Genomic DNA, 24,955 nt, shown 5'->3' with positions numbered 1-24,955 from the left:
CGTAGTTTTAAGTTACATGTTAGTGTTTTTGTTATCCGAGAATAGGCCTTTTACACCCATTCCGGATTTTGCTTACTGTGATAGTAGTTTTAAGTTTTAATTACTTTTACTTTTACTTTTATTTATTTATTTTCCGAGCGATGATAACGATCAGTCGTTTTTCGCCTTAAAAAAAAAAAAAAAAAAGTATCCAATATGTTAATCTGCTTTACGTGTTTCAAATGATTATCTCTTTTCATTTGCAATTAATGAACAATTGTGCATCGTATTTTAACAACTCCGTTAATGTTTTCATTCATAACTTTTAATTCTTTCATTAAAAAAAAAAAAAAATCACGTATGAAGTATATTTTTCCCAACAAAGTTGGGTACAAGATATATAAAAAAAGTTTGCATTTAAGCTAAAATTATCAGCTTATTCTGCTATTATGATATGTGTGTGTGTGTGTTCGTGCGCGTGTGTGTGATGAATAAATGTTGTTTTATAAATATAATTAAAGTTTTTTCAGTTCCTTTTATTTAAATAAAAGTAGTTTGCAACATTTAGGTTAATGTAACAAATTTTTTTATTAAAAGTGGTAACCATTACTATTGGTAGTTATTTAGTAATTTTGTTTTATTTTTTATATTCCAATAGTTTTTTCCCTAGATTAGTTAGCTGATTGAAAACAATATGTCACAATAAATTATTACTCTATTGTTTTTATTAGTTGCAAATACTTGTCATCAGTTATCAAGAATTCAAGTTATTTAATGTTTGTGAATGATGTACACATTTTTGAACTGAATGACTACATTGTGTTTTGAGATAATGCAGGTTGTGTAATTAATTGGTGCATTTAAAGTTATCTAGATACGAATAAGGGAAAATGTAATAATTACATTTTTTTTTTGAAGAAGAGAATTATTCTTTTCTTCAATCAGTAAAATGAATTCTCCTTACCAAGTTGTACAACTAATAACATTGTTCTAACTCATATTGATAATGCAAGAGATTTTGGATTTATTTTGAAATTTATCTAATTATTAATTTACAGATGTCCAGGCTTCAACAGAACATTAGTATACTTTTATAACAACTCCCCACTATCCAAAATGTGATTGTATATAGCTCTGGGATCTAGAATCCATGTCATGATCAAGGCACTGCCATACAGTGTGTTCAACATTGGTCTCAAATTTGCTTCAAACATTGACTCCAATGTTTATCAGGCATATTTTCAACTAACAAAATCAAATTTTTTTTAAACATCAGTTCATAGATTTCTACCTTCCAGAAGTAATCTGTATTAGTATTGGAAGGTAGAAATCTGCTAATCATTTGTTTTTGTAGCTTAAAATTGAGGTATTGTAAGTTTTACATTTATTTACAGTTTGTTTAATTATTACTGTTTGAATAACTTAATATTATTTTGGTTACATCATAATTATCCTGTTTACCGGTATTGATCCATTGTATCCCATAGAACTTGCAAATTATAATAAGATAGTGTATAATACTGCAATCAATTTTTTTTTTTATGTACTGTATACATTTTATATGCAAATTTAACTACAGTCGAGATAAAAAAATGAGATGTGGACACCACATAACTTTCTTGTACGCCTATTAAATTACATACATATACACATTTTTAAAAGTACATAAAATTTTATTTTACTAATAACTTCTGATTTTTTTAAAAATTGTTATTATTGAATTATTAATTATTGTAAAAAAAATTTACAATCGCAGGTTAATAACTAAATCAATATATTTAAATTAAAAAAACAGTTAAAAAAATATTTGTATATGAAGTCGGAATCGAATTAGATGTGCCTTCCCCTTGTAAGATACAAATTATTTCATTAATTAAAATTTTATTTGGCTGTAAAGCTGGAACCAATGAAAGAAAATAGTACCACTTATGGTATATCGTTGATAAACTCTTAGGACTTATGAGGACTTATACACTTAACTACAGTTAAGAAAAAGTCCAAAATTTTGGGCTTGTTTCAACACTTTTGGTCAAGTTGATTACAATCAAAATGGGACGTGCACAACTAGATATTACAACACTAGATCCTACAACTAATCGTTCTGAGTTATGCCAGATACACACGTACGTACGACGTCACGCCGAAACTAATCATAATGGATATTTCCGTGGAAATCTGAAAAACGACATTTTTCGCGTTAAAGTAAAGTAAAGGTCGTTTTTTAACTTCGTACAAGGAAATAAAAATGTATAAAAAATGTGAATCCAACAGATTGGTCTACTGGTGAAATCGTCATCGCAAATCAGCTGATTTCGAACTCGATAGTTCTAACGTTCAAATCCTAGTAAAGGCAATACTTTTATACCGATTTGAATACTAGATCCTGGATTCCGGGATTCTTTGGTAGTTGGGTTTCAATTAACTACACGTCTCGGAAATGGTCGACCTGAGACTGTACAAGACTGCACTTCATTTACACTCATACATATCATCCTCTGAAGTAATCCTGAAGATGGTTCCAGAGGCTAAACAGAAAAAAGGTAGTTACGAATAACAAGTGCGGAGAAAGAATCTTAGTGCGAGTTAAATTAGTTCAGTGGATACGGTTCGTATACGTATACGTGTACACCTTAACAATTTTGCGCGGGCTTGTTGTGCCAGCAGTGATGGAATGAGAGGAATGAGAACGTGATAGTGGTTTTTAAATGCTTATAATTGTTTTTAACGCAAGTTTACGTGTTCTATAATAATATAATATCCAAATTAATATATATTTTTTATTCGTTTAGTTTATTGTGAAGTAATATAATATTAATTTTGTAATGTAAGTGGATTATATTTATTTTTACGAATACGTTAGGTTATGTTACTGATGTTTTTCGGTTACATTATGAAGTTTGATTAGATGTCAATTTATTTTCTACTAAATTACTTTATATAAATTTATATTATTCAAAAATTAATTGTTTTATTTTATGAATAATTTAGTAAGAATTTTAGTTGTGTAGTTATAGATTTAATTCATGCTAGAAAACTTACAAACTTTCCAAGAATTTATAATTTATTAGATATTTTTATTTCTTAGTCCAAAAATCTGCAACAGTGCAAAAGAATTAGTTTCCCTTAGAAAACAATAAAAAGTGAGATTAAGTAAATAATTATTTTTGTATGTTACGTGCTTAAGGGTTTTTTGCTTCTTTTATTTCAATAAATCAAGTAAAAAAAGAATACTGTTATAAAAGAAGCAAGTTAAAATAAACGTATTTACTAGAAATTCTGATTTTTAAACAGAAAAATTTTTGATTATATATATGGTTATTGTTTTTGATACTTGATTTTCTAACTGAGACTTTCTACTAGGTAAATTGGTCTATCATTCATCCATTAAGCTTCTTACAATTGATGGAAATTAAACTAGCAATTTAGGTGTATTAATAATTGAGAATGGAGTGGATATTATTAATTGTGGGCACAAAGTATCTTTCTTCATAAAGAAATTAACATGAACTATCATTAGTTTATTCAGAACTTTTACAAATAAGATTTACTTTAAATTACATCTGTATATGTTATCTCTATACAGTTTTATCAGTACCCAATGTATTTGGACTTTCTCTTCCATGTTCAGAATAAAAGTTATGAAAACAGCATCCAACAGCAGTTTCCAGTTCATCAACATTTCAAAAATCTTTCAATTGTGCGATTTTTACTTTGATTATGCCCTGAATGGAGTTGTCACAGATTGTTTAGTTTGAACTTTTAGTTGGCCACTGAATTTCAGAGCTTCTAGAAATCTATTGCCCTTCAAAATGTTCATTTTAAAAAAGTCCTTCATGAATGTGCATAAAAAGTCTCCATAATCACACCGATCTGTTCTTGATATGTGCCTTATTTCATGCACTTCCTAAATAGCAAAATACTATAATTTCTGGTATGTTTCACTTATTTAGTTTTTCATTATTCTCTTAGACCCTAAAACCCTTTATTTTCTCATTATTATGTAGCTAATCTTTGATTTCTACTAAAAGAGTTGTGTCTTTAACACAATCTTAACATAGTTTTTTTTCTATTTTTTTGGTTATCGTCCAATTCCTTCATTCTTCTACATGTAAGTTAAAAAGCAATGACTACAAGCTTTGCCCCTCATTTCTGAATTAAAACTTGCCTTTTCTACATCTTTTATTTTTATCATTGGTAGTTTAATTCGTTTACAGATGCTATAAAAGTCTTCTTACCTTATAGTTCACCCCAATTTAACTTAAATAAAGTTAAGTAAATAGTTGTTCCAATCTAGATTATCAAATGCCTTCTTCATAACAATGTTTCGTGGTGGTATTATCATTTTTGAGCCAAACTTCTAAAACTAATTGTTGCTAGACCCAACTAAACCCGAATTTATCTTCATCTGGTATGCTTGTTCTAATGTATTCTATTTTGGTGTAAATTTTCCGTGATTAATTTTGGTACGTTAACAATTATCCATTTTTATAAAATTTGTGTGTACTCTCAGCCCCTTAAACCTTACATACTAATTTGTATAATACATTCACTCTTGTTTCTCCTTAACAAGACAATTATTCTGATATATCAGTGATCCCTACTGCTTTATTTCTTTTTAAAACTTTGAGAACATTATCAATTTCTGATCTTAAAGTGATACCTTCCTCTAACATTGTTTATTTCTTTTTTCAAAACCTCATCTAAAAATTTTCCTCTCTGTGTAGCCCTTCTATGTTCCTACCAGCTTTTAATTCATGTCTGGTTAAAAATGGTTTTCCACCCATACTTCAAATATTAATACATTTTATCTTCATTTTTCCAAAGTTTTCTTATGTTTTTCCTTTTCTGCATATAAAATTCTCAATTCAAAAATTTTAGTTTTACTTTCCTGGCTATAAAGATATATGCTGCTATAACAGCTGTAGTTAAAATGGGAAAGCATATAGATCGGGAAAAAATATGTAAAAAAATTGGTATTGTTTTATGTTTGTGCTTTAAGGAGACTTTAGAAAAAAATTAAACTTAAATCCATCTCGCAAGTTACCAGTTGCATTTAAAAATTGTAATTTTTTTTTAGTTTTGATAGTTCTTACCATTTAGTATTTCTTGAAAAAAAAAAAGATTAGCCAAAAATTTTCACCCTCTCCTAGAAAATTACAACTTTGTTAATTTAGAATTATGACTATCATTGTGTATTTTTTAAACAATTTTAAAAAAGATCTTTTATAAATTATCATCACTAAGGGATTATTTTCTTAAAAATTAATTTTAACCAAATGCTTTGTGTTAAATATGGGAGCCCCAAATTAAAAAAAAATTCAAATTTTTAATTTTCAAGACACATTTGGTTAAACAAAAAAGTCACTAAAATAACCTAATTTGGGAGCTTCCCTTATTGGGATCTCCTAAATTAAAAAAAAAAATTGAAAACATGTTTAAAATTGTGATGCTAATATTAAACAATTTTAGTTATTGTTTTATTTTGTCGTGGGTTCGAAGATTCAAATTAAAAGACTTAAATATAATCAAACAAGTAATGTGTAGGCGGGAAAGTTATGCAGTCATTGCAAGCTTTTTTCTTTTTCTGCATACAGAATTATCAATTTAAAAATGTTTTATTTAGTTTTTTATTACATATTCTATCTTCTTTTCTTTTTTTTTTTAATTTTTTCTATTTCAGATGGCAGATTTTGCTGACACTGAGGAATGCGATGATCAAATATTAACACCCAATGAATTAATCGGTTTATTTATGGAAGGATGGCAAAACGAGCGTTTAAGTCCAGAATTATTGCCGCATCTCGGGTATTATGTTGATTGTATGATGGAACAAGTATCACAAATGGAAGAAAATATACAGCACTTAGATAAAAAAGATTTACGTCGCAGTATACATAAATTTGAATTACAACGTATGCAATATTTAATTAATAATTATTTACGAACACGTTTAGATAAAATTGAAATGAATGCCTTAAGTATTATACAAGATGAAAACACTAGAGATGATGATGAAAGATATCTTTATCCTAGTGAACGGAAATTTGCTGCCGAATATTTAATGCATTCAAATAAATTATTTACAGCATTATTAGGTAATATGCCTGTCAGCGCTAGACCACTTACAACTAATCAAGCTATGATTAAACCTGATTTAGAAACTCATGTTTTTATACGTGTTAAAAAAGAATCTACTGTTATTGTTCCAGATGAGGATGAGGGTAAGGAAGATGAAATTAAATTAGAAGAAAATTCCCAACATATTTTGCCATACAAGTGTATTAGAGAACATTTAAAAAATGGTGATGTTATGTTAATTTAATATTTATTGTTTTTATATATATATATTTTTTTTCAAATGTTTTAATTATTTAAAAAATAAAATTAGTAAACAGTTTTCTTATAATAATATATTTTTAATATTAGTATAACATTCTTTTCTTGAATTTGTACTGGGGGGATACTTAAAATTAAACTGAGCTGGCTCGAACTGCAATTATTTGAATGTCACTTTTAACACTGCCCTTACTAGCGCCACTATTAGTGGTGTATGTTACTATTCTTGTTTGTTGTCATTTAAAAACTATCCATGCTTCAGTACAGAATAATTTATTCTTTGCAGTTGTGTTTTTCTAAGGTGATATATTCGATCAAGGAAAGGATTGCTGTAGTGGAAGCTTATGTGTGTTTTGGATCCTTTCTAGAAACATCACAAATATTCACAGGAAAAAATTTCCAAATATTGGTATCCCAACAAAGAGAAGCATACCTGATTTAGTTAAAAAACAGTTATACGGTTGGGTCTATTTCAAATGTAAAATGAAAAGGAGGCTTTCATTAGGTCTGCAGAAGTCACTTTTCTAAGAGTTTAATTTACATTTTCAAAAATCTTACACATTGCAGCCATGTTAAGCCTGTAGCCATTTTGGTTTTAAGTAATGTATTATTTCAGAGTTGAAAGGTGGCTGGGGACTGGAAAGCTCTGAGCAAGAATTTTTTTTGTTTAGCCTCCGGGAATCACCGTCAGGTATTACTTCAGAGTATGAATGAGAGTATTAGCGTAAATGAGAGGTATAGTCAGTCGTATACAGTCTCAGGCGACCATTTCTGAAACATGTGGTTAATTGAAACCTAACCACCAAAGAACACGAGTATCTGTGATCTAGTTCCATATAAAAGTAACTGCCTTTACTGGAATTTGAACATTGGAACTCTCGACTTCAAAACCAGCTGATTTGCGAAGACGCATTCACCACCAGATCGACCCAGTGAGTTATCATATCAGAAGATTTTGCACAAAGCCTGGCCAACTCCACTCTCAGTTGTAGGACGTTATGATCACTCAGGTAGTTTCAGATGCATTATGTTTATTTGAGAAAGTGATGAAGCATTAATAAAGTTATCTTTGTAGAAAAATCTCTGCATAGATGTGGCTTGTATAATTAAACTGATAACATCTCTTCATAGATAATAAAGTGCACCTTTTTCTCTTGGGTTTTATAAAGTTGTATAAATGGGTTTTATAAAAGCCAAAAGCATGCTATGACAGAGGTATGAATTTTTTTCAATTGGACTGACAAACCTTTTTTTAGGATGTGATTTTCAGTTATGAATTTATTTTTTATGTTGGTAAGTTTATAGAAAGGAAAGTGTTTGGATTTGGGGCACAGAAAAATTTCACATGAATTCAGTGAATATAAATATGATCCCCGGAAAGTAAAACTGATTATTGGGCAAGATCAAGTAGTTTTGTTTTTATTTTTGGATTTTTTAAAAACATTCCTTTGATATGTCTGAACTCTATATTTCCCCAAATATAAAATGTTATTTTTCAACAGCATTGATGTTCCTTTATAGTGTAAAAAATTGTGTCCCAGATTTCCTAAATGATGGATCAGAAGAGTGATGGATTCTTGTAATGGTCTCCTTTGTCTGCTAATCTTACATTTCTAGACTTTCTGTATTTCAACTTTCAAATTTGCAGCATAGTAACTTTATAGATACTCTGTTTAAACATAAAGGATACAGTAACAGAATGAGATTCAATATTCTTAACTTAGATGAACCAATGGAAAAATACAACAGGGAGCAAACGGGTGAATGGATTTAAGAAACTCCTGACATTCAGAAGGGGCAAACAATTTTTTATTTAAAATAATACTGTTATAAGCAAATTTAACAAAATTAATTGTTTATTTTACTGTAAACAGGTATTAAATCCTTTATTGTTGTTTGTCTGTGAGTATCGTTAACCTTATTGGGGAAAACAAGATAATTAATAAACATTACAAATACTGTAGCCTGGTTGGATATAAGAAAAAAAATGTTTACTTAAATTTATGTTCTGTATAGCAAATTTTTAAAAAACATTCCAATTTTGATGTATATACTGCCATTTATAGCTTGCATACTACTTGACAAATCAGTAATATTAAAATTTAATTTTTTAAATATAAATATAACACATTTAAATAAAAATTAACCTATAAATAAAATTGAAGGTAAATATCTAACAAAATGTTTAATGTGCAAATGAATTCTCTCAACCTGGGGTTTGTGAAATTAGCCTACAACTTTACATGTAAATGGTAATGAGAAGAAAAAATTATGAAAAAAAAACATCATTTTTTATAAACATTTTAGGTATAAGTACACATGTAAGAAAATAAATTAATAAGATAGTTGCCTTTGTTTTTCATTTAAAAGTTTCTCTGTACGTATATCTACATAAGAAACACAAAACATACAAAAGAAAATTATTTTGAAGTGATAAAAGACAATTCCTACATTTAGATTTTAGCGCAACCATAGACAAAAAGCCATTTTCACACAGGCAAGATGTGGCAAAAAGGAATATTTAACCGTTCTGTGATTTTAAATAAATTTCCATATTCAGTTCGACAAGCAAGCCAAAATGTTTCTAAATCTTCAGATGTAAATTGTAGTTGTAATGTTTTATTGCCAGACATTTCAGTAAGCCGGTTGTAAATCTCAACCGATAACTTAGTAGTTGCAACAACATTTTCTCTAAATGGATTCAGTACTCATCTCTTCGAGAAATCATTTTTATCTTGCTGGAAATGCTCCACCAACTAAATTTTTAGCTCATGCAAATGCATCTTCATGCTATCCGAACTGTGATGAATAAGAATGTCTTTATCCAAACTTTTCTCAGTATAATCGGAAGTGAGTGGAAACATCAAAATTTTTACTTTGAAGGCGAATAATCCAGATATCAAGCTTCTTCATGAAAGCATGAATTTTGTCTGTCATTAATAAAATGTTTTTGTCATGTCCTTTTAAATTCAAGTAATTTAAATACAAAATACATCAGCTAAGTAAGCCAACAACTCATTATTATAATAATATAAATATAATATTGCATTATTATAATAATATAAACCAACTATACTCATTATTTTGTAAAAACAATGGTGCTTGTTCATCCTGGCAAAATAGTATTAATTCATCTCGCAATTCCAATAACCAAGTTAACACTTTACTCCATGATAACAATCGGAATTTTGTATGGAAAAGGAGAGATTTTTTTTTCATGCATTTCATCGCATAATTTAGTAAACAGCCTATTCTGTAATGAATGACTTAATAAAATTGACCGTCTTTATAGATTTACAAAGAATTTGTTTGAGATTTTGTAGCAAGAGCATGTACTTGAAGGAAGCAATGTGTCCATTCCACCCATGGTATAAGATCATCTTTCAATTTTTTCAAAAATCCACTGTTCTTTCCTCTTATCACCTTTGCACCATCACTACATATTGCATTACATTTTGTCCAATCTATGTTGTAGTTTTTAGTAGCTTCATAAAAAGACATGGCCAGATACTGATTTGTAAAACAACATATTTTATTAGATTGATCTCTCTGTATTGCATTCATATCTAACAAAACATAAAAACTAAGAAATGTTTGTCACATCTGTTGAAACATAAAATTGAATACTAAAATTTCAGTTGAATTCGCTTGCTGAATTATATGATCATCAAAATCGGCAGCCATGCCATCAATTCACCCACTGTGTTAAAAAGCGGAATTTATTTGCTTCTTCAATGCTTCTCTTTTTCTATTTAGCCTCCAGAACCACCATAAGGTATTACTTCAGAGGATGATATATATGAATGTAAACGAAGTGTAGTCGTCTACAGTCTCAGGTTGACCATTCCTGAAATGTGTATTTAATTGAAACCCACCCACCGAAGAACACCGGTATCCACAATCTAGTATTCATATAAAAGTAACCGCCTTTACTAGGATCAAATTCTAGAACTTTTGAATTCGAAATCAGATGATTTGCTACGATGAGTTCACCACTAGACCAACCCGTTTTGCTTCTTCAACGTCTATTAAATACTGACCATATCAATTACAGCAGGCAATATGAGGTTTTCTGCAGTTGTATGGGGTTTGAACATTTTAGCTATTCTTAATTCTGCAAGAATCTCCTACAAGATGCTTCAAGTGTACTTTTATTAGTACGGCTTGATTTACAAATAGAAGTTTGTGATTTCTCAAAGTATGAAATTTTCTTTCGAAAAATACCTTAGGGTTTGCATTTAGGAACTGGATATTTAACTTCCAAGTGTTGAATTAATTTTGATGGCATCATGCTATCATCAGAGAGGATTGGAAAACAAACAACACCAATGATAATTTAAATAACTCTCATTGTACAGTCTTACCATCTTTTTACCAATCGAAAGTAGATAGCTCACTTCATTTTTTTTTACAAATTATCCATTTCACACAAGAAAAAAACAGTTACAGTTTGACTGCACACTATAAAATCGAAACACAGATTATTATTTTAAATAAAACTATGCTTTTAAAAAATAAAGGCACCAGATGCACGCTTTTCATTCGAAACTAAACTGATGTTTTGCAATACCTTACTCCCGTTTCATACTATTGAGAGCACATCATGTTCAAACGTATCATATACTTGTTCGAACGTGACGCTTGGGCGGCGAATATTATGCTAGCACAACAAATTACAATTAGCATAATATATCAAGTTGGAACCTGTAAATTGCTCTTGTTTGTACAAATTTCATACATGCGTATTCGCTATAGAGCTAAATACTTTTAACAAGGTTTCATTGGGTTGGGGTTAGGAGGTTGCGAAATATTCCTTATATATTTTTTTATCTTCAGGTTGTCGTGGAGCTAAAAAGGCGCTCTGCTCTAGACAGAAATCGCTAAGATTAATCGTTTGGTGAACGATACCATGACTTCCTACGTTCAGATTGATCCTTTGTTAATGTCTAAATGGTATTGTTACAATTGTTCAGACGAAACATTATATAGTAAAGGTTGAATATTTTTATTAAAATAACAAATACAATACGTAATGCTAACTATAATTAACTTCTACTTTGTAATTAGTATTTTTTATTATAATATTCTCAATATTATAACTTTCGTGACGTTTTGTTTAGCGTGTTTATTATTTTTTTAAATGTTATTTTATTTAACTTTTGAAAAATGTGGAAATATTATTTAATAACATTACAACAAAAGTAATTAATTTAGTTTGAAGGAGTGCAGTTTACAAAATTAGCGCTAGTAGTACTCATCACACTAAATTTATTGTATACGTTACACTTAGCTTCGATTCGTCATCGGTAGAATTTTCAGATTTAGAGAACGATTTCATGGTTAGCAGTTAGATGCTGCGATAAAATTCCATTCTATTATTTGTGAAGGAAATTAAGTAATAAAGAGAATTACACTATGGCAGATCCAAAATATGCTAATCTTTTTGGAATTGTAAGTTATTTCAATTTGTTCTTATATTTTTGTGTATATATTCTTATTTTTGTTGACTGATAGATTTGTAAATAAGATACTGTACCATTAAAATCCGTTAATTTGTTTTTATGTTGTTTATAAGATACAGTTTTTGTAGATAGGTGGGTTTTCTAAAAATGATTTTGATTTATGTTTTACAAGAATAATAATATACATTACATTCTAATGGAAATCTTTGAGTTGGATGAAAGTTATTTACCATACGTCTTCCATTAAATTGTTTTTTTCTACAAAAAGTACTATAAAGCATTAATTTATTTTAATATTAATTCTTATTCATGTATTTTTTGTAAGGTAAAAAGCCTAGAGATCCGTATCAGATTTGAGTATTTTTTTATGCAAGTATTACATAATATAAACACTATTTTTGTTACTATATAAAGCAAATAAATTTAAATTCGGTTTTATAGATTGTTAAAATTGTATGTTTTTGTAAGACTTAACATTTATTTATTTTTCTCATGTCTAATTGAATCTTATAATATGGTAAAAACTCAGCAATTTTAAACTGCCATTATTAAAAATATTCAAAATAGGGATTAAAATAAATATTTCAAGTTTATGTCTGAACATGTAAGAGCTAGTGAAATAATTTAAAAAATTCTCCAGAGTCTTACCCATTTCAGTTAGTATGACCAAATTTTTAGAAAACTCCTTTATAATTATTGCCTATTTATACAATTTGAATTTATTAATTACTGCAATATATTAAGTAATAATTTAGCAAAAGTTTTATATTCTAAAAGCATCTTTTATTGAATTCAAAGTATTGTAAAAATGGATGTTAATTGCATTTCTGCTTATCAATAACTTCTGGAAAAAAATTGTTTGTTTTTTGTGATTACAATGTATTCTGATATAGATCTCAGCTGCTTTTGTAATAAGAGATTACTCTTATCAATGCACCCTTGACCTGATATTGTAATTGTGGCCACTAAAGATTCATAACACGCTATATTTGACTTTTATTATCCTATAGATTTGTTTCCCTGTAATCTTGATTATATTATGCATTGTATTGAACCATGATACTGTAACTGTTTTCATTGTAATTTTTAGATCCAATTTTTTTCTAATTTCTCCAATATTTAAACATCCTTCATTACAGTAATTGTGGGCAACTTTAAAAAAATACTTTATTATTTTCACAGTTTAAAAATTATATTTTTGAGATGTAAATAATATATTTTTCAATTGGTTTGCAAGGTATGGTTGTTAAAGGTTTTACGGGTTAGATTTGTATTTTTCTTTGAATGTAAACGATATAGAATTTTTTACAACTTAATCTGCCATGAATTGCTGTAGGTCACACTTTTATACTGCTAACATGTTATTGTTACTTTATAATAATTTGTTTTTAAGCTGGAACACTGTTTTATTATTTAGAAGTATATTTTTCTTGAAGATTATACATTTTCATTTTAAAGTTATTTTATTTAGGTATATTTGATTATTTATTACTTAGATAAAGATTGGAATTTTTGTCCTAGTATAAATGTCATGCAAGGATTACAGTTTTAAATCAATTTTTATTTGACATTTGTAAAAAAAAAAAAAATTTTTATTTGATGCCATTATAGATTTATGTAATTATTTTTTATTATTATGATTTAATGTTATTAAAAAATTCTGTAATAAAATTGATAGTACCCTAATTAAAATAAAGATTGTGTTTCTGATATCAAGTCGTATGAAAAGCGATTTAGATTTCTCTTGTTTTCTTTTCCCTCATTCCCCCTAATTCAGTTTTGTGTCTTAACAGATTTCTGGGAGAAATGTATTATATACTTATAGTTATTTGTTTTATATATATATAAATCTTATATTTTAGAATGGTACCCAAGTCACTTTTATTAAATCTCAAAAATCTTTTACCAAATCTCAATTTTACAAAAAACTGAATAAAATTTGTATTTTTATCTGCACATTGGTGATTTTTTTGTAGGATTTTTATTATCATGTGCATAAGTTTTACAAGTTAAAAATTAAATTTACACCATATTTTTTGTTTGATATTTTATGACTGAGAACCTCTGCAATTAGAAGAAAAAAGAATAATGTTACAATGAAATCTTAATTTATTAATATAAAAAGTAAACATTAGCTGTTTTTAATATAAGTATCATTAACAAAACAACAAAAAATTGTTCAAGTAAAGAAAAGGATTTTTTATTAAATAATTATTATTTAAACAGTCTTTTAATCATCATGTACATCATCTGTCCCATTTTTTATTATAATTTGCCTAGTGACAATTCCACTGTAGAACTTATTATATACTCATCGGGTATATATTGCAAAAACCTACAGGTTTTTTTATTTTTTTCTATTTTAAGGGGGATTGATGCTGATAGGTATACAGAAAGGTCTTTGGTAAATAACTGTCTCCTGTTGTCTTCAGTAACAAAAAATAGTGCATAACTAGGTCATTTATCCATTGAGAAGCCTTTACTGGCTTCTTGACTTTCGTGACTTTCTTTTCAGTTTTTTTTTTTTTGTCCAGTCATTTGACTGGTTTGATGCAGCTCTCCAAGATTCCCTATCTAGTGCTAGTCGTTTCATTTCAGTATACCCTCTACATCCTACATCCCCAACAATTTGTTTTACATACTCCAAACGTGGCCTGCCTACACAATTTTTCCCTTCTACCTGTCCTTCCAATATTAAAGCGACTATTCCAGGATGCCTTAGTATGTTGCCTATAAGTCTGTCTCTTCTTTTAACTATATTTTTCCAAATGCTACTTTCTTCATCTATTTGCCGCAATACCTCTTCATTTGTCACTTTATCACCATTCAGATTGACACTTGGCTTGTCAGTTTAAAGTGAACTTATGTATAGAGTAGACATTAAGTTTTATTTATATACCAGGGTTGTCCAATAATTAAAGTGACAAACGACAACAGCAGAAGAACTATTTAACAGAATAAAAAGAAATGGTCTGATTTTCAAGTTGACACCAAAGAAAATGTCAGTCTTTTCAAAAAATTTCCAGTATTATAACCTCTGTAGTTTTTTATAAAAATTTCAGCTCTGCTTGAAACTTGTACTGTGAAAGAACAGTCCACAGTCAGATAAAATTTTTATTTTCTGTAAGTATGAAACCGGTCAAAATTCATTCACCGTTGTTAAAACAGCATTTTAAAAAAGCATATTAACCATGCAAATTCATAAGTGAATTGGGCAGAGCAAGTATTTTCATTTTAACAGAAAAGTGGTGGAAGTTTAAACATTTCGTTTTGCAGAATCCAAAAAGATCCTATAATGATCTTATTTGTGAGGACAGTCAGATAAAATTTTAAAATTTGCTGAAATTTGTAGTGCTAGTACCAACACCGTCTTACATTATCCACGGTAAGCTGAATTACCACAAAACATGATTGAGATACTTTTGAGATGCTAGTCTCAAAATCACAAAGACTACTCAATTCACATTTATACTTAAACAATTTAATTTTAACGGAAAGTAATGGTTTTTTGGATCACATATTTAACTTGTGATGAAATATGGATTCATCATTTTGAGTAAGAATCCAATTGTCAGAGTATGGGATGAAAATACCTGAGTTCGCTTGCCAAGAAAAAAATTAAAACCTACATGTCAGCCGATAAAGTAATGCTGATGGTGTTTGGTGTATAAAAATCCAATTTATTGCAATTATTTGGATGAACTACAATCAACAATAATCAATTTTGTAACATTCTAGAAAATATTGTGAAAACCACAGTAAGGAAAAAACGTCCTGTTTCTCTTTCAGAAAGCGTAATACTTGAGGTGATAATGTCCGCCCCCATATTGCCCAAAAACTTTGAAATTATTCAAAAGTGGGTCAGAAGGTTTTGTCAGATCCCCTTACTGTCCTGATCTTGCTCTGCTCCATCGGTTTTTTTTTTGTTTTTGTATGGCCCTAATGAGGTTTTACATGGCACCAAGTTCAGCAGCAATGAGCAGGTTAAGAATACGATACAAGAATGGCTCAAATACCAAGGTGAATAATTTTTTATTGATGGAATAAGAAAGCTCACTGAAGGATGGGACAAGTGACTAAGTGTAACGAGATTGTGATGAAAAGTAATGTTCGAGTCCATTGTCATTGAATAAATCATTATTTTTCTACAGTCATTTCTCATTTTAATTATCAAATGACTCTCATAAAAGAACTTGTAATGATAACTAATAATGAATGTACCTATGAAAAAACATATAATTAAAAAAAAATGAATCTTTAAAGTAAAAATATTTTACTGTTAGAGGTGGATTGATTTGAATAATATACTTATATACATATCTGTAAAATATCGTAAAATAAATTTGAACTAAATAAGATTTTCACATACTGTGTAATATTATCTAAGCAAAAATTTGTATATACAGTTTATTATTTAACTTCTGCTAATGTACATAACATGACATCGGATAACTCATTAAAAATGTTCTTTTTATATTTATTTATAAAGCTTTCAAAAGTAATTCATAGGAAATGTTCTTTTATTATTAGATAGATGGTAAGAAAGTATTATTTGATAAAAATATGTCTCATTTTGAATTTTTTTTGGCCAAGTTTTCATTCTGATTTTTTTATATCTATTAGCACTTATAAATGGCCTGTAAAATTTTTTATTGAAAATGGAACTAATCCAAGAAAGAAGGAATAATATGTCAGAGGGAATGATAAACCCTAAGAGGGATTGCATATTGAGGACATCGGTATTGTCTGGTGTAGGACCTTGAGATTTCTGTAACATTTAGATTATTTGTTCCTACCGGGTTATGTTTATATCAATTGGTAAATTCCTTTGAAACATTTTACTTAGCCCCTTGCCGAAAAAACAATGACCCTGAGGTTTTTGCTTTGACAAAATTAAATTATCAAATTATCATTATTTTATATATTTTTCAAGAAACGTACGACAAATGAGAAACTAATTATATTTTATTTACAGGCATACGACCAACCTGATGTTTATGAAACAAATGATTTACCAGAAGCTGAGCAGAATACTGACATTTATGAGGAGGTTAGTAAAATTGTATATTGCTTTATATCTGTATGTTTTCAATAGTTATTAAAACATTTTTACTTTAAAAATTAAGTGTAAAACATTTTTTTTTTGTCTTCAGTCATTTGAATGGTTTGATGCAGCTCTCCAAGTTTCCTTACCTAGTGCTAGTCGTTTCATTTCAGTATACCCCTTACATCCTACATCCAACAATTTGGTTGCCTGCCTGCACAATTTTTTCCTTCTACCTGACCCTCTAATATTAAAGTGACTATTCCAGGTTACCTTAATATGTGGCCTATAAGTCTGTCTCTTCTTTTAACTATATTTTTCCAATTGCTTCTTTCTTCATCGATTTACCACAACATCTCTTCATTTGTCACTTTATCCACCCGTCTGATTTTTAACATTCTCCTATAGCACCGCATTTCAAAAGCTTCTAATCTTTTCTTCTCAGATACTCCAATCGTCCAAGTTTCACTTCCATATAAAGGGACACTCCAAACATATACTTTCAAAAATCTTTTCCTGATATTTAAATTAATTTTTTAGGGTAAACAAATTATATTTCTTACTGAAGGCTCGTTTCGCTTGTGCTATTCGGCATTTTATATCGCTCCTGCTTCATCCATCTTTAGTAATTCTACTTCCCAAATAACAAAATTCCTCTACCTTCATAATCTTTTCTCTTCCTATTTTTATATTCAGTAGTCCATCTTCATTATTTCTACTATATTTCATTACTTTCGTTTTGTTTGTATTTATTTTCATGCAGTAGTTCTTGTGTAGGACTTTATCCATGCCGTTCATTTTTTCTTCTAAATCTTTTTTATTCTCGGCTTGAATTACTATATCATCAGCAAATCGTAGCATTTTTATCTTTTCACCTTTTACTGTTACTTCGGATCTAAATTGTTCTTTAACATCATTAATAACTGCTAGTTCTAGTTAAAGATTAAAATGTAACGGGGATAGGGAACATCCTTATCAGACTCCCTTTCTTATTACGGCTTCTTTCTTATGTTCTTCAATTATTATTGTTGCTGTTTGGTTCCTGTAAATATTAGCAATCGTTCTTCTATCTCTGTATTTGAACCCTAATTTTTTAAAATGCTGAACATTTTATTCCAGTCTACGGTATCGAATGCCTTTTCTAGGTCTATAAATGCCAAGTATGCTGGATTGTTTTTCTTTAATCTTCCTTCTACTATTAATCTGAATAATTTCCCCAGCTATTATTATTATTATTATTATTATTATAAGTCGAGCACTTCCCAATGGAAGATGTTAAGCATTTATGATTCATATTTCTTTTGCCTGACATTCTTCTTTTCCTTCAAAAATTCTTTCATTCTTTTGGAAAATGCTTTCTTCCACTCTTCAGACCATTTCGGACGATGTTATCTATTTTGTTTCCGTACGTGTTTCTGTCTATGATCCCCTCCAGTGTAATTCCGGCATGTTCTAAATCTTTTTGTGTTTCTGTAAGCCAGGGGATTGCAACATTAAACAGAAGATGAACCAGTACTCCAAAGTTGAGTTTCTGGAGCGTTTCAGCAGTGCGAGCAGCAGTATGTGGACAGGCATTGTTGTGCAACAACACAACACTTTTCGACAGCAGTCCTCGGCATTTGCTTTGAATTGCAGGCTTCAGCTTAGCAGTAAGCATCTCATTGTAACCTGCACTGTTTATTGCCGTGCCCCTTTCCTTATAATGTTCCAGTACTGGGCCTTGTGAGTCCCAAAAAATCTAAGCGTCAGTTTTCCTGTGGATGGTTGGGTCTTGAACTTTTTTTTTGCAGGGCGAATTTGGATGTTTCCATTCCATACTCTGCCGTTTACACTCCGGATTGTAATGATGGATACATGTTTCGTCACCGGTGATGATTCTGTCGAAGAAGATTTCTCGTTTGTTACCATAGCAATCCAAATGTTTACGTAGATGTCCAAGCGCGTTTGTTTATGCAACTGTGTGAGTTGTTTTGGGACTCAGCTTACAGACTTTATGAAACTCAAGTCTGTTATGGATGATTTCATAGGCAGAACCGTGACTAATTTGCAGACGATGTGCCACTTCATCAATAGTTACTCGTCTGTCTAAGAAAACTGTGTCACGTGCACGCTCAATGTTTTCCTCATTTGTGGTGCTAAACGGTCGTCCAACTCCTTCGTCGTGCGTAACACTTGTGCGATCATTTTGAATTTTTCAATCCATTCGTAGACACTCCGTTGCAGCAACACACTGTTCCCTTACTGTACCGAAAGTCTTCGATGAATTTCGTCCTCTGATACACCTTCCGACCATAAAATCGCTGAACGTTGCTCTTCTTTGGTGCAAATAGAAAGCGGAGCAGCCATGGTTAACGGCAGGGCAGCGATAATGGAATTAACCTAGCAGCATCAAACCTCCACAGACATAACAATTAAAGCACGCATGCGTCATCTACGCAACATGACAGTACTACCAACATAAACAAAAATATAACTAAATTGCCGATAATAATTGACTTACCCTCATATTAGCCTGGAAACTTATGCCTGGGCCACAATACTTTGCCTGCTTTTTTCTTTATCTGTCAGAAATAGTTAAAGTGCTGGTTTAAAATAATTGTGATTTGATTTTTTTTTTTTTTTAGTACTTGATTTCTTTATAAATAGATGCGAAATCATTTTATTAAATATAATGCTGTCTAACCTAACCTCAATCTTGTCATCTTATAAATTATTTGTTAACAATATTATCCAAAATTATTCACTGTGCGATGTTTGTTAATGAAATAAAATATTTCTGGGAAATTATAAAAGTTAATGCAAAAAAGAATGAGAATTATATTATTCTCTTAAAATATTGTTCTAGTTGGGATAAAATAGATAGGTTTTACTGTCATCAAAGATTAAGGACATCTAATCAATGTCTACAGATTTTTTTGGGGTTAAGTCTGGTAGTTGTTAATTAGTATTATGTATCATAAATACTATAATTCCATTATTACTGTGTTAATTTATATTTTCTTACCTTCCAGGATACTGATTCTAATATTGAAAAATTACATATATCTGCGCCAGAAGCATTTTCTAAGTTTAAAGATAAATCACTTGTAGCTAATAAAGTTGATTTTTCTGATCGTTTAAGTAAAACAAGAAGAACTGGTTATGACACAAGGTATATTTCTTTTATTATTGTTTGTATGTAATTAGGTTTGATTTGAGACTATACCTTTAACTCCATTTATTAATCTATTAGAGCAGGTTTGCCTTTATACTCACAATATTGTTGGGTTCAATATATAGATGCTGCTTTACCATGGGTAAAACCGTTTATTTTAACATTGTTTGTTATAACTGATTAATAGACTTTTTGTTCAATTAGTTTTTGCTTGTGACAATTATAATTGTTTATAACAATAATAATTATTAAAGATAAGTGTACAGATTGTTTTGAAAAATGCCAAATTTGACTAGAATATTTTGGATAAGAGATAAATATCTATCTTATTAGCTGTATAGTTTCATTTTTAACAATTTATAGGATATTTAATGTAATTTAATCATCTGATGCAATACTTTTCAGATTTTTCAATTTGCCTGTGTGATCTTTATACAGGTTATGTTTTAGGTGCCATATAAAAAGCCACCTTCATTAATTATCCTGTTACAGGAATTTTATTCCTTTAAATGTAGGATAAATTAACCTTCATGCACTGTTATTTTAATTTCTAATCGTGTCACAATAATTTTTCTGTTTAATTTGAAATGCAGTTTTGTTAAATTTAAAAGAATCAGAAAGTAAAGAGAAATGTCACCTTGAGTTGTTTAATATTTCTGAAACTGGTCAAATTCTGTTGTCAGTCTTTTATACGATGTTGAAAGTAAAAGAGGCCCATCACTCAGTATTTTATACTAAATGCATATATTGGTGTCAGATGGGTAAAGTAGTGTGGAAGATGTTGGTATGACTACAGCTGGATTGGGGAGGACTGTTTATTGTTTGCAGCTTTGTGTATTGCCAGTTTATATTGAGCATTAGCTTTTGAATTAGGTTGAGCTATCGTATGTTTGTTAAAATGCGGTAAACTGTTGATGAATGTGTATTCGTGATGGAAATATATTTAGAGATGAAATCTCATGTTGTGTGTCTGTGAAAGTTCAGGTAGAGATTCGAAAAGGAAGAACCAGTGAAAAATGTTATTGAGAAATTAGTTAAAAAATCTGTGAAACAGGTTCGGTATTAGACCAGAAACGTGCTTTATACAGATCAGTTTTAATGATGCAGGTTGTACAGGACATAAAGTGATGGTTACAAGAACTCATAAATATTTGTATAGACTAAACCGAGAAAAGAACATTTCACTAGGGTCTGCCCACACTGCTGTGAGGTGAATCCTGAAATATTCATATCAAATGCATGTTTTCTATGGGCTAACTAATGTTGATTATGCTAAAACAAACAGTCAGCAGTTCCAAGAAATTCATTAGAGGCATCATTGGCATTTTAGATCAAGTATTTTCACAGATGAAGTGTGGTTTCACTTCGATGGATATGCCAATAGAATAGTCAGAACTACAGGACCTGGGAACACTTAAAATCCGCACATTTTCTTTGAATCAACCCTGCATCCACAAAAAATAGATGTATGGTGTGTGGTTTCAAGGCAACAAATAATAGGATCCTTATTTTTTTTTAAAACTGGTTGCTGCCATCTATTAAGAATTTTTCAACACTTCATAGCCTTACTGCAGGATGAAGAGGGAGACTGCTGTTTGCAAAAGGACAGTGCCACTTGCCATACAGATCGCTCTACTGTGGAGATACTACATGATTTTTTTGGTGTAAGAATTATTTTTAAAGAATTATGGCCACCAAAATCCACTGATATGACTAGTTCAGACTTCTTTCTGTAGGGTTACTTAAAAGAGATCATTTATAGGATCAATCCACACATCATGTGGGAATTGAAGACAACTATTACCAATGCCATCCAGGAAATATGCGGGGTACAGCTAATAAGAGTAGCCATGGTCAAACATGTTGACAAGTGCATAGAAATGGATGGACATCATTTTCAGTTTTTGGTAAATACCTTTTGGTATTTCCTCTGGCATGGTCGGTTCAATTAGATTGTTGATTATCAGCAATTTACCTGCATTTGTTTGTCCGTATAGTACTAGTTCATTTTTTTTTTTTTATATCTTTTAGTTTTTATGATTTCCCTTCATGCACATAGTTTTGTTAGGTTTATCTCATTGCATTCTAGCATGTATTCTATCCATTTATTTTTTTCAAAGGCAGTCTTTTCTAATTCATACGTTTCTGTGTTCTGATTGTAGATTTCTATAATTACTTTAGTTTGCCTGTAGTATTTAATTTCTTTAATTTTTTGCACATTTGTTGTATTTTATAATTTTGTATTTGTATGAATTCACATTCAGCCAAAACTCCTGTATTAATTGCTTTTTTGCAGCTCTCTTTTTTTTATCTCCCATTTTGCTGTTGTTTTGTTTTCTTCTATTTGACTCTAGTATGTTCACCTATCCATATTTTTATTTTTACTTATTCGTTTTTGTTCTTTTCTGCCAAAAATTGTTTACACATAGAGGATTCAATTATACTTTCTTGAGTTTCCAAAGTCTCCAGATATTCTTGCAACTTTTTTTGAGTCCAATCAATCTAGTTGATCACTTAGCTCCAAATTGTTTGAGGCTGCACGCACTGTTGTGGATGCAATACAGATTGTATTGAATACAATCTGTATTGTACACCTCCATCGCATGTCCAAGTGTTTGATGGTGTTCAATGTGTTGAAAGGACATTAACCATCTGTTATTTTCATGTACATTATATATACTGTATATATGAAACAATAAATTCTTTATTAAGTTTCTATCTCGCTGATAATTAATTTTAGTGACAGAATTAATTTGTTTATAATACAGCAGTTTTATTTTATGTATAGATCTGGTGAGTGGGAATTAGCTGGCAGTGATGAAAAAGAGACTATTTCCCAAAAATATCAACGTTTACAATGTGAAATGAAAGAATTATTAGAAGAAATTTCTGCTCTCAAGGTTTGTTTTTTTTTTTTTTTATTATGTTTACTGTAAACATGCCAGTTATAGGACTGATGAGAGAAAAAAGTATTTTTTAAATAGATACAAGGTATATTGTGGTTGGGGAAAACGTCTTAAGTATTCTCCCAGTAGATGGCTTTAGGATCACGTAACTAGAAATATTAATCAAATCACTCAACTTTTCATGCTTTTAAAATGAGAAAAAATATCACTGGAATATTTTTAGGAAAATTATGTATTAGTTTATTTATTTTAAAGTTACTGGAGTGAAAATAGAGAAGAGGTTGGATACATTTTGAAATGTTGTTAACAAAAAGGGGAAATATAACACTGGCTACTAAAAAAATTTGTGATGTTTATGAACATAATGTGATATCATTATGTGTGGCACAAAGCTGGTTCAAGCATCTTCAGTCTGAAAATTTTGTTATCAATAATGCACTTTGCTCTGGTTAGCCGATGATTGAAAAACTAAATGAAATTGTGGAAAACATTGAGCAAGATTAGCACATTGGCGATTGTGATATTAGTAATGAACTAAACATCAGTTACAAAATAGTTTTAAATCCTACATACATCAATTATATGATTTAATGAAATTGTAGTAGTGCATGAGAGATGAATAACTTTTAAAAGATTATTGACAACATAGAGTAAAAATTGTTGCAATTCTCATAGGAGTCAACCTATTAAAACTTTACTTTCCAACTATTAATGAAATTAATTAGACAACTTACTATTAAATCATTTTCATAGTTCATTAAAAATAAGAAAAAACACATGTATATTTTAATGTATGTAATTATAAAAATGTTTTTTTTTTTGGATCAGACATAAGCAGTAATATTTATTATTTCATAACAGGCAAGACTACTGTTACAATAACATACATTCTCACATGGCACCTATTCATTTCATAGAAAATAAGATTAAAACAGAGGTAAATTAAATGTAATAAAAAGGGGATTAATGAGGAATAAAATATTAAGATGGGGAGGACAGAATAACCCAAAAGCAAGAGAATTTTGTTATTTAGGGAGTAAAGTTGCAAAGTAATGCAGATATTAAAAGCAGATTAGTTTTATTAAAAATTGTATGGGTTGATGAAATTTGAAATAATTATATAGTTCAAATACATAAATAAATAGTTAAAATACAATTTGAACTTGATTTGTTTTGGGTATGTGTTAAGTTATCCAGATGTAATTTAACAACTCTCATTTGGTCCCTCTATTATCAATTAATTTGGTGATAGAGGGACGTCTAGAAGGAAAACAAAGATTGGAATATATAAAACATAACCGTGGAAGTGGGTTGCATAGTACGTTGAATTGGAAGATCGGTACAAGAAAAAGGAATAGAGAATAGCATCGACTCATTGACAATTAAAAAAAAAAAAAGGCAAGAGAAGTGTTCTTGATAAGTTACGGTGATATTTTTTTTACATATTGATTGATTTACTTCTTCAATTTTTTATCATCCATAACCCAGGTTCTTCCAGCTGAGTTCTGTTATCGATTACATGAGAGTAAGAGAGAATTAAAAGTTAAAAAAGCCACCTAGTAACAGTGTAAGCTCTTAATAAGATGTCAGTTTACATTTGTTTTAGAGTAGAATCATTTATTCGTCAGTTAGCCACCTGAAATGAGCAATAGTGTGATAAAATGTTAAATGATTATTTTTCTCATGCATACCTCATCATCTGTTCATCAGGTGCGATCTGTATAGCAGGCCGCATTTGTGTTTATTCCTTGGACTTTGACTTTAATTAATTCTAGACTTCTGATTTGCATCAGACTAATCTTTGTTATATTTTTTATTTCTTTAGAGTACTGCCAAAGAAGGGGCACAAAGTGAAGCTGCTCCTTATTCAAATTTTTCAACGCAGTTAGAATCTATGTTAAAGCAGATATCTAATCTTAATTTACAAGAAACATTAGGTGGCGAATTATCTGATTTGAAACAATCTCATAGCGATCAAGTCAAGTAAGTAATGTTTAAAATTTCATTTCTGTTTGGCTTTTGTTTTTTTATTAACAGTGTTTGTTGCTCTTTGTAGTTTTTATCAAGCGACTGA

The 24,955-nt window shown here is 29.7% G+C and overlaps 2 protein-coding genes across 2 annotated transcripts in view; both read left to right on the top strand.

The window, feature by feature from the left end:
- Positions 1-2,303: 2,303 nt before the first annotated feature.
- Positions 2,304-6,453, top strand: Sld5 (DNA replication complex GINS protein Sld5). The gene is made up of 2 exons (XM_075381130.1): positions 2,304-2,803; positions 5,660-6,453. The coding sequence occupies exon 2, from the start codon at positions 5,660-5,662 to the stop codon at positions 6,299-6,301; it is 642 nt and encodes a 213-aa protein (XP_075237245.1). The 5' UTR covers positions 2,304-2,803; the 3' UTR covers positions 6,302-6,453.
- Positions 6,454-11,627: 5,174 nt separating this feature from the next.
- The window catches only part of DCTN2-p50 (dynactin subunit 2), a 29,590-nt gene continuing 16,262 nt past the window's right edge, over positions 11,628-24,955 (top strand). The window contains exons 1-5 of the mRNA XM_075381591.1: positions 11,628-11,766; positions 16,753-16,827; positions 19,833-19,972; positions 22,764-22,875; positions 24,707-24,864. Coding sequence (XP_075237706.1) covers positions 11,731-11,766; positions 16,753-16,827; positions 19,833-19,972; positions 22,764-22,875; positions 24,707-24,864 — 521 coding nt within the window. The 5' untranslated portion in view covers positions 11,628-11,730. The remainder of the gene's footprint in view (positions 11,767-16,752; positions 16,828-19,832; positions 19,973-22,763; positions 22,876-24,706; positions 24,865-24,955) is intronic.

This window comes from Lycorma delicatula, chromosome 13 (genome assembly GCF_047948215.1).
Source record: "Lycorma delicatula isolate Av1 chromosome 13, ASM4794821v1, whole genome shotgun sequence".
NCBI lineage: Eukaryota > Metazoa > Arthropoda > Insecta > Hemiptera > Fulgoridae > Lycorma > Lycorma delicatula.
Note: the sequence above shows the minus strand (reverse complement) of the source record. Positions and strands in the feature narration are given on the sequence as shown.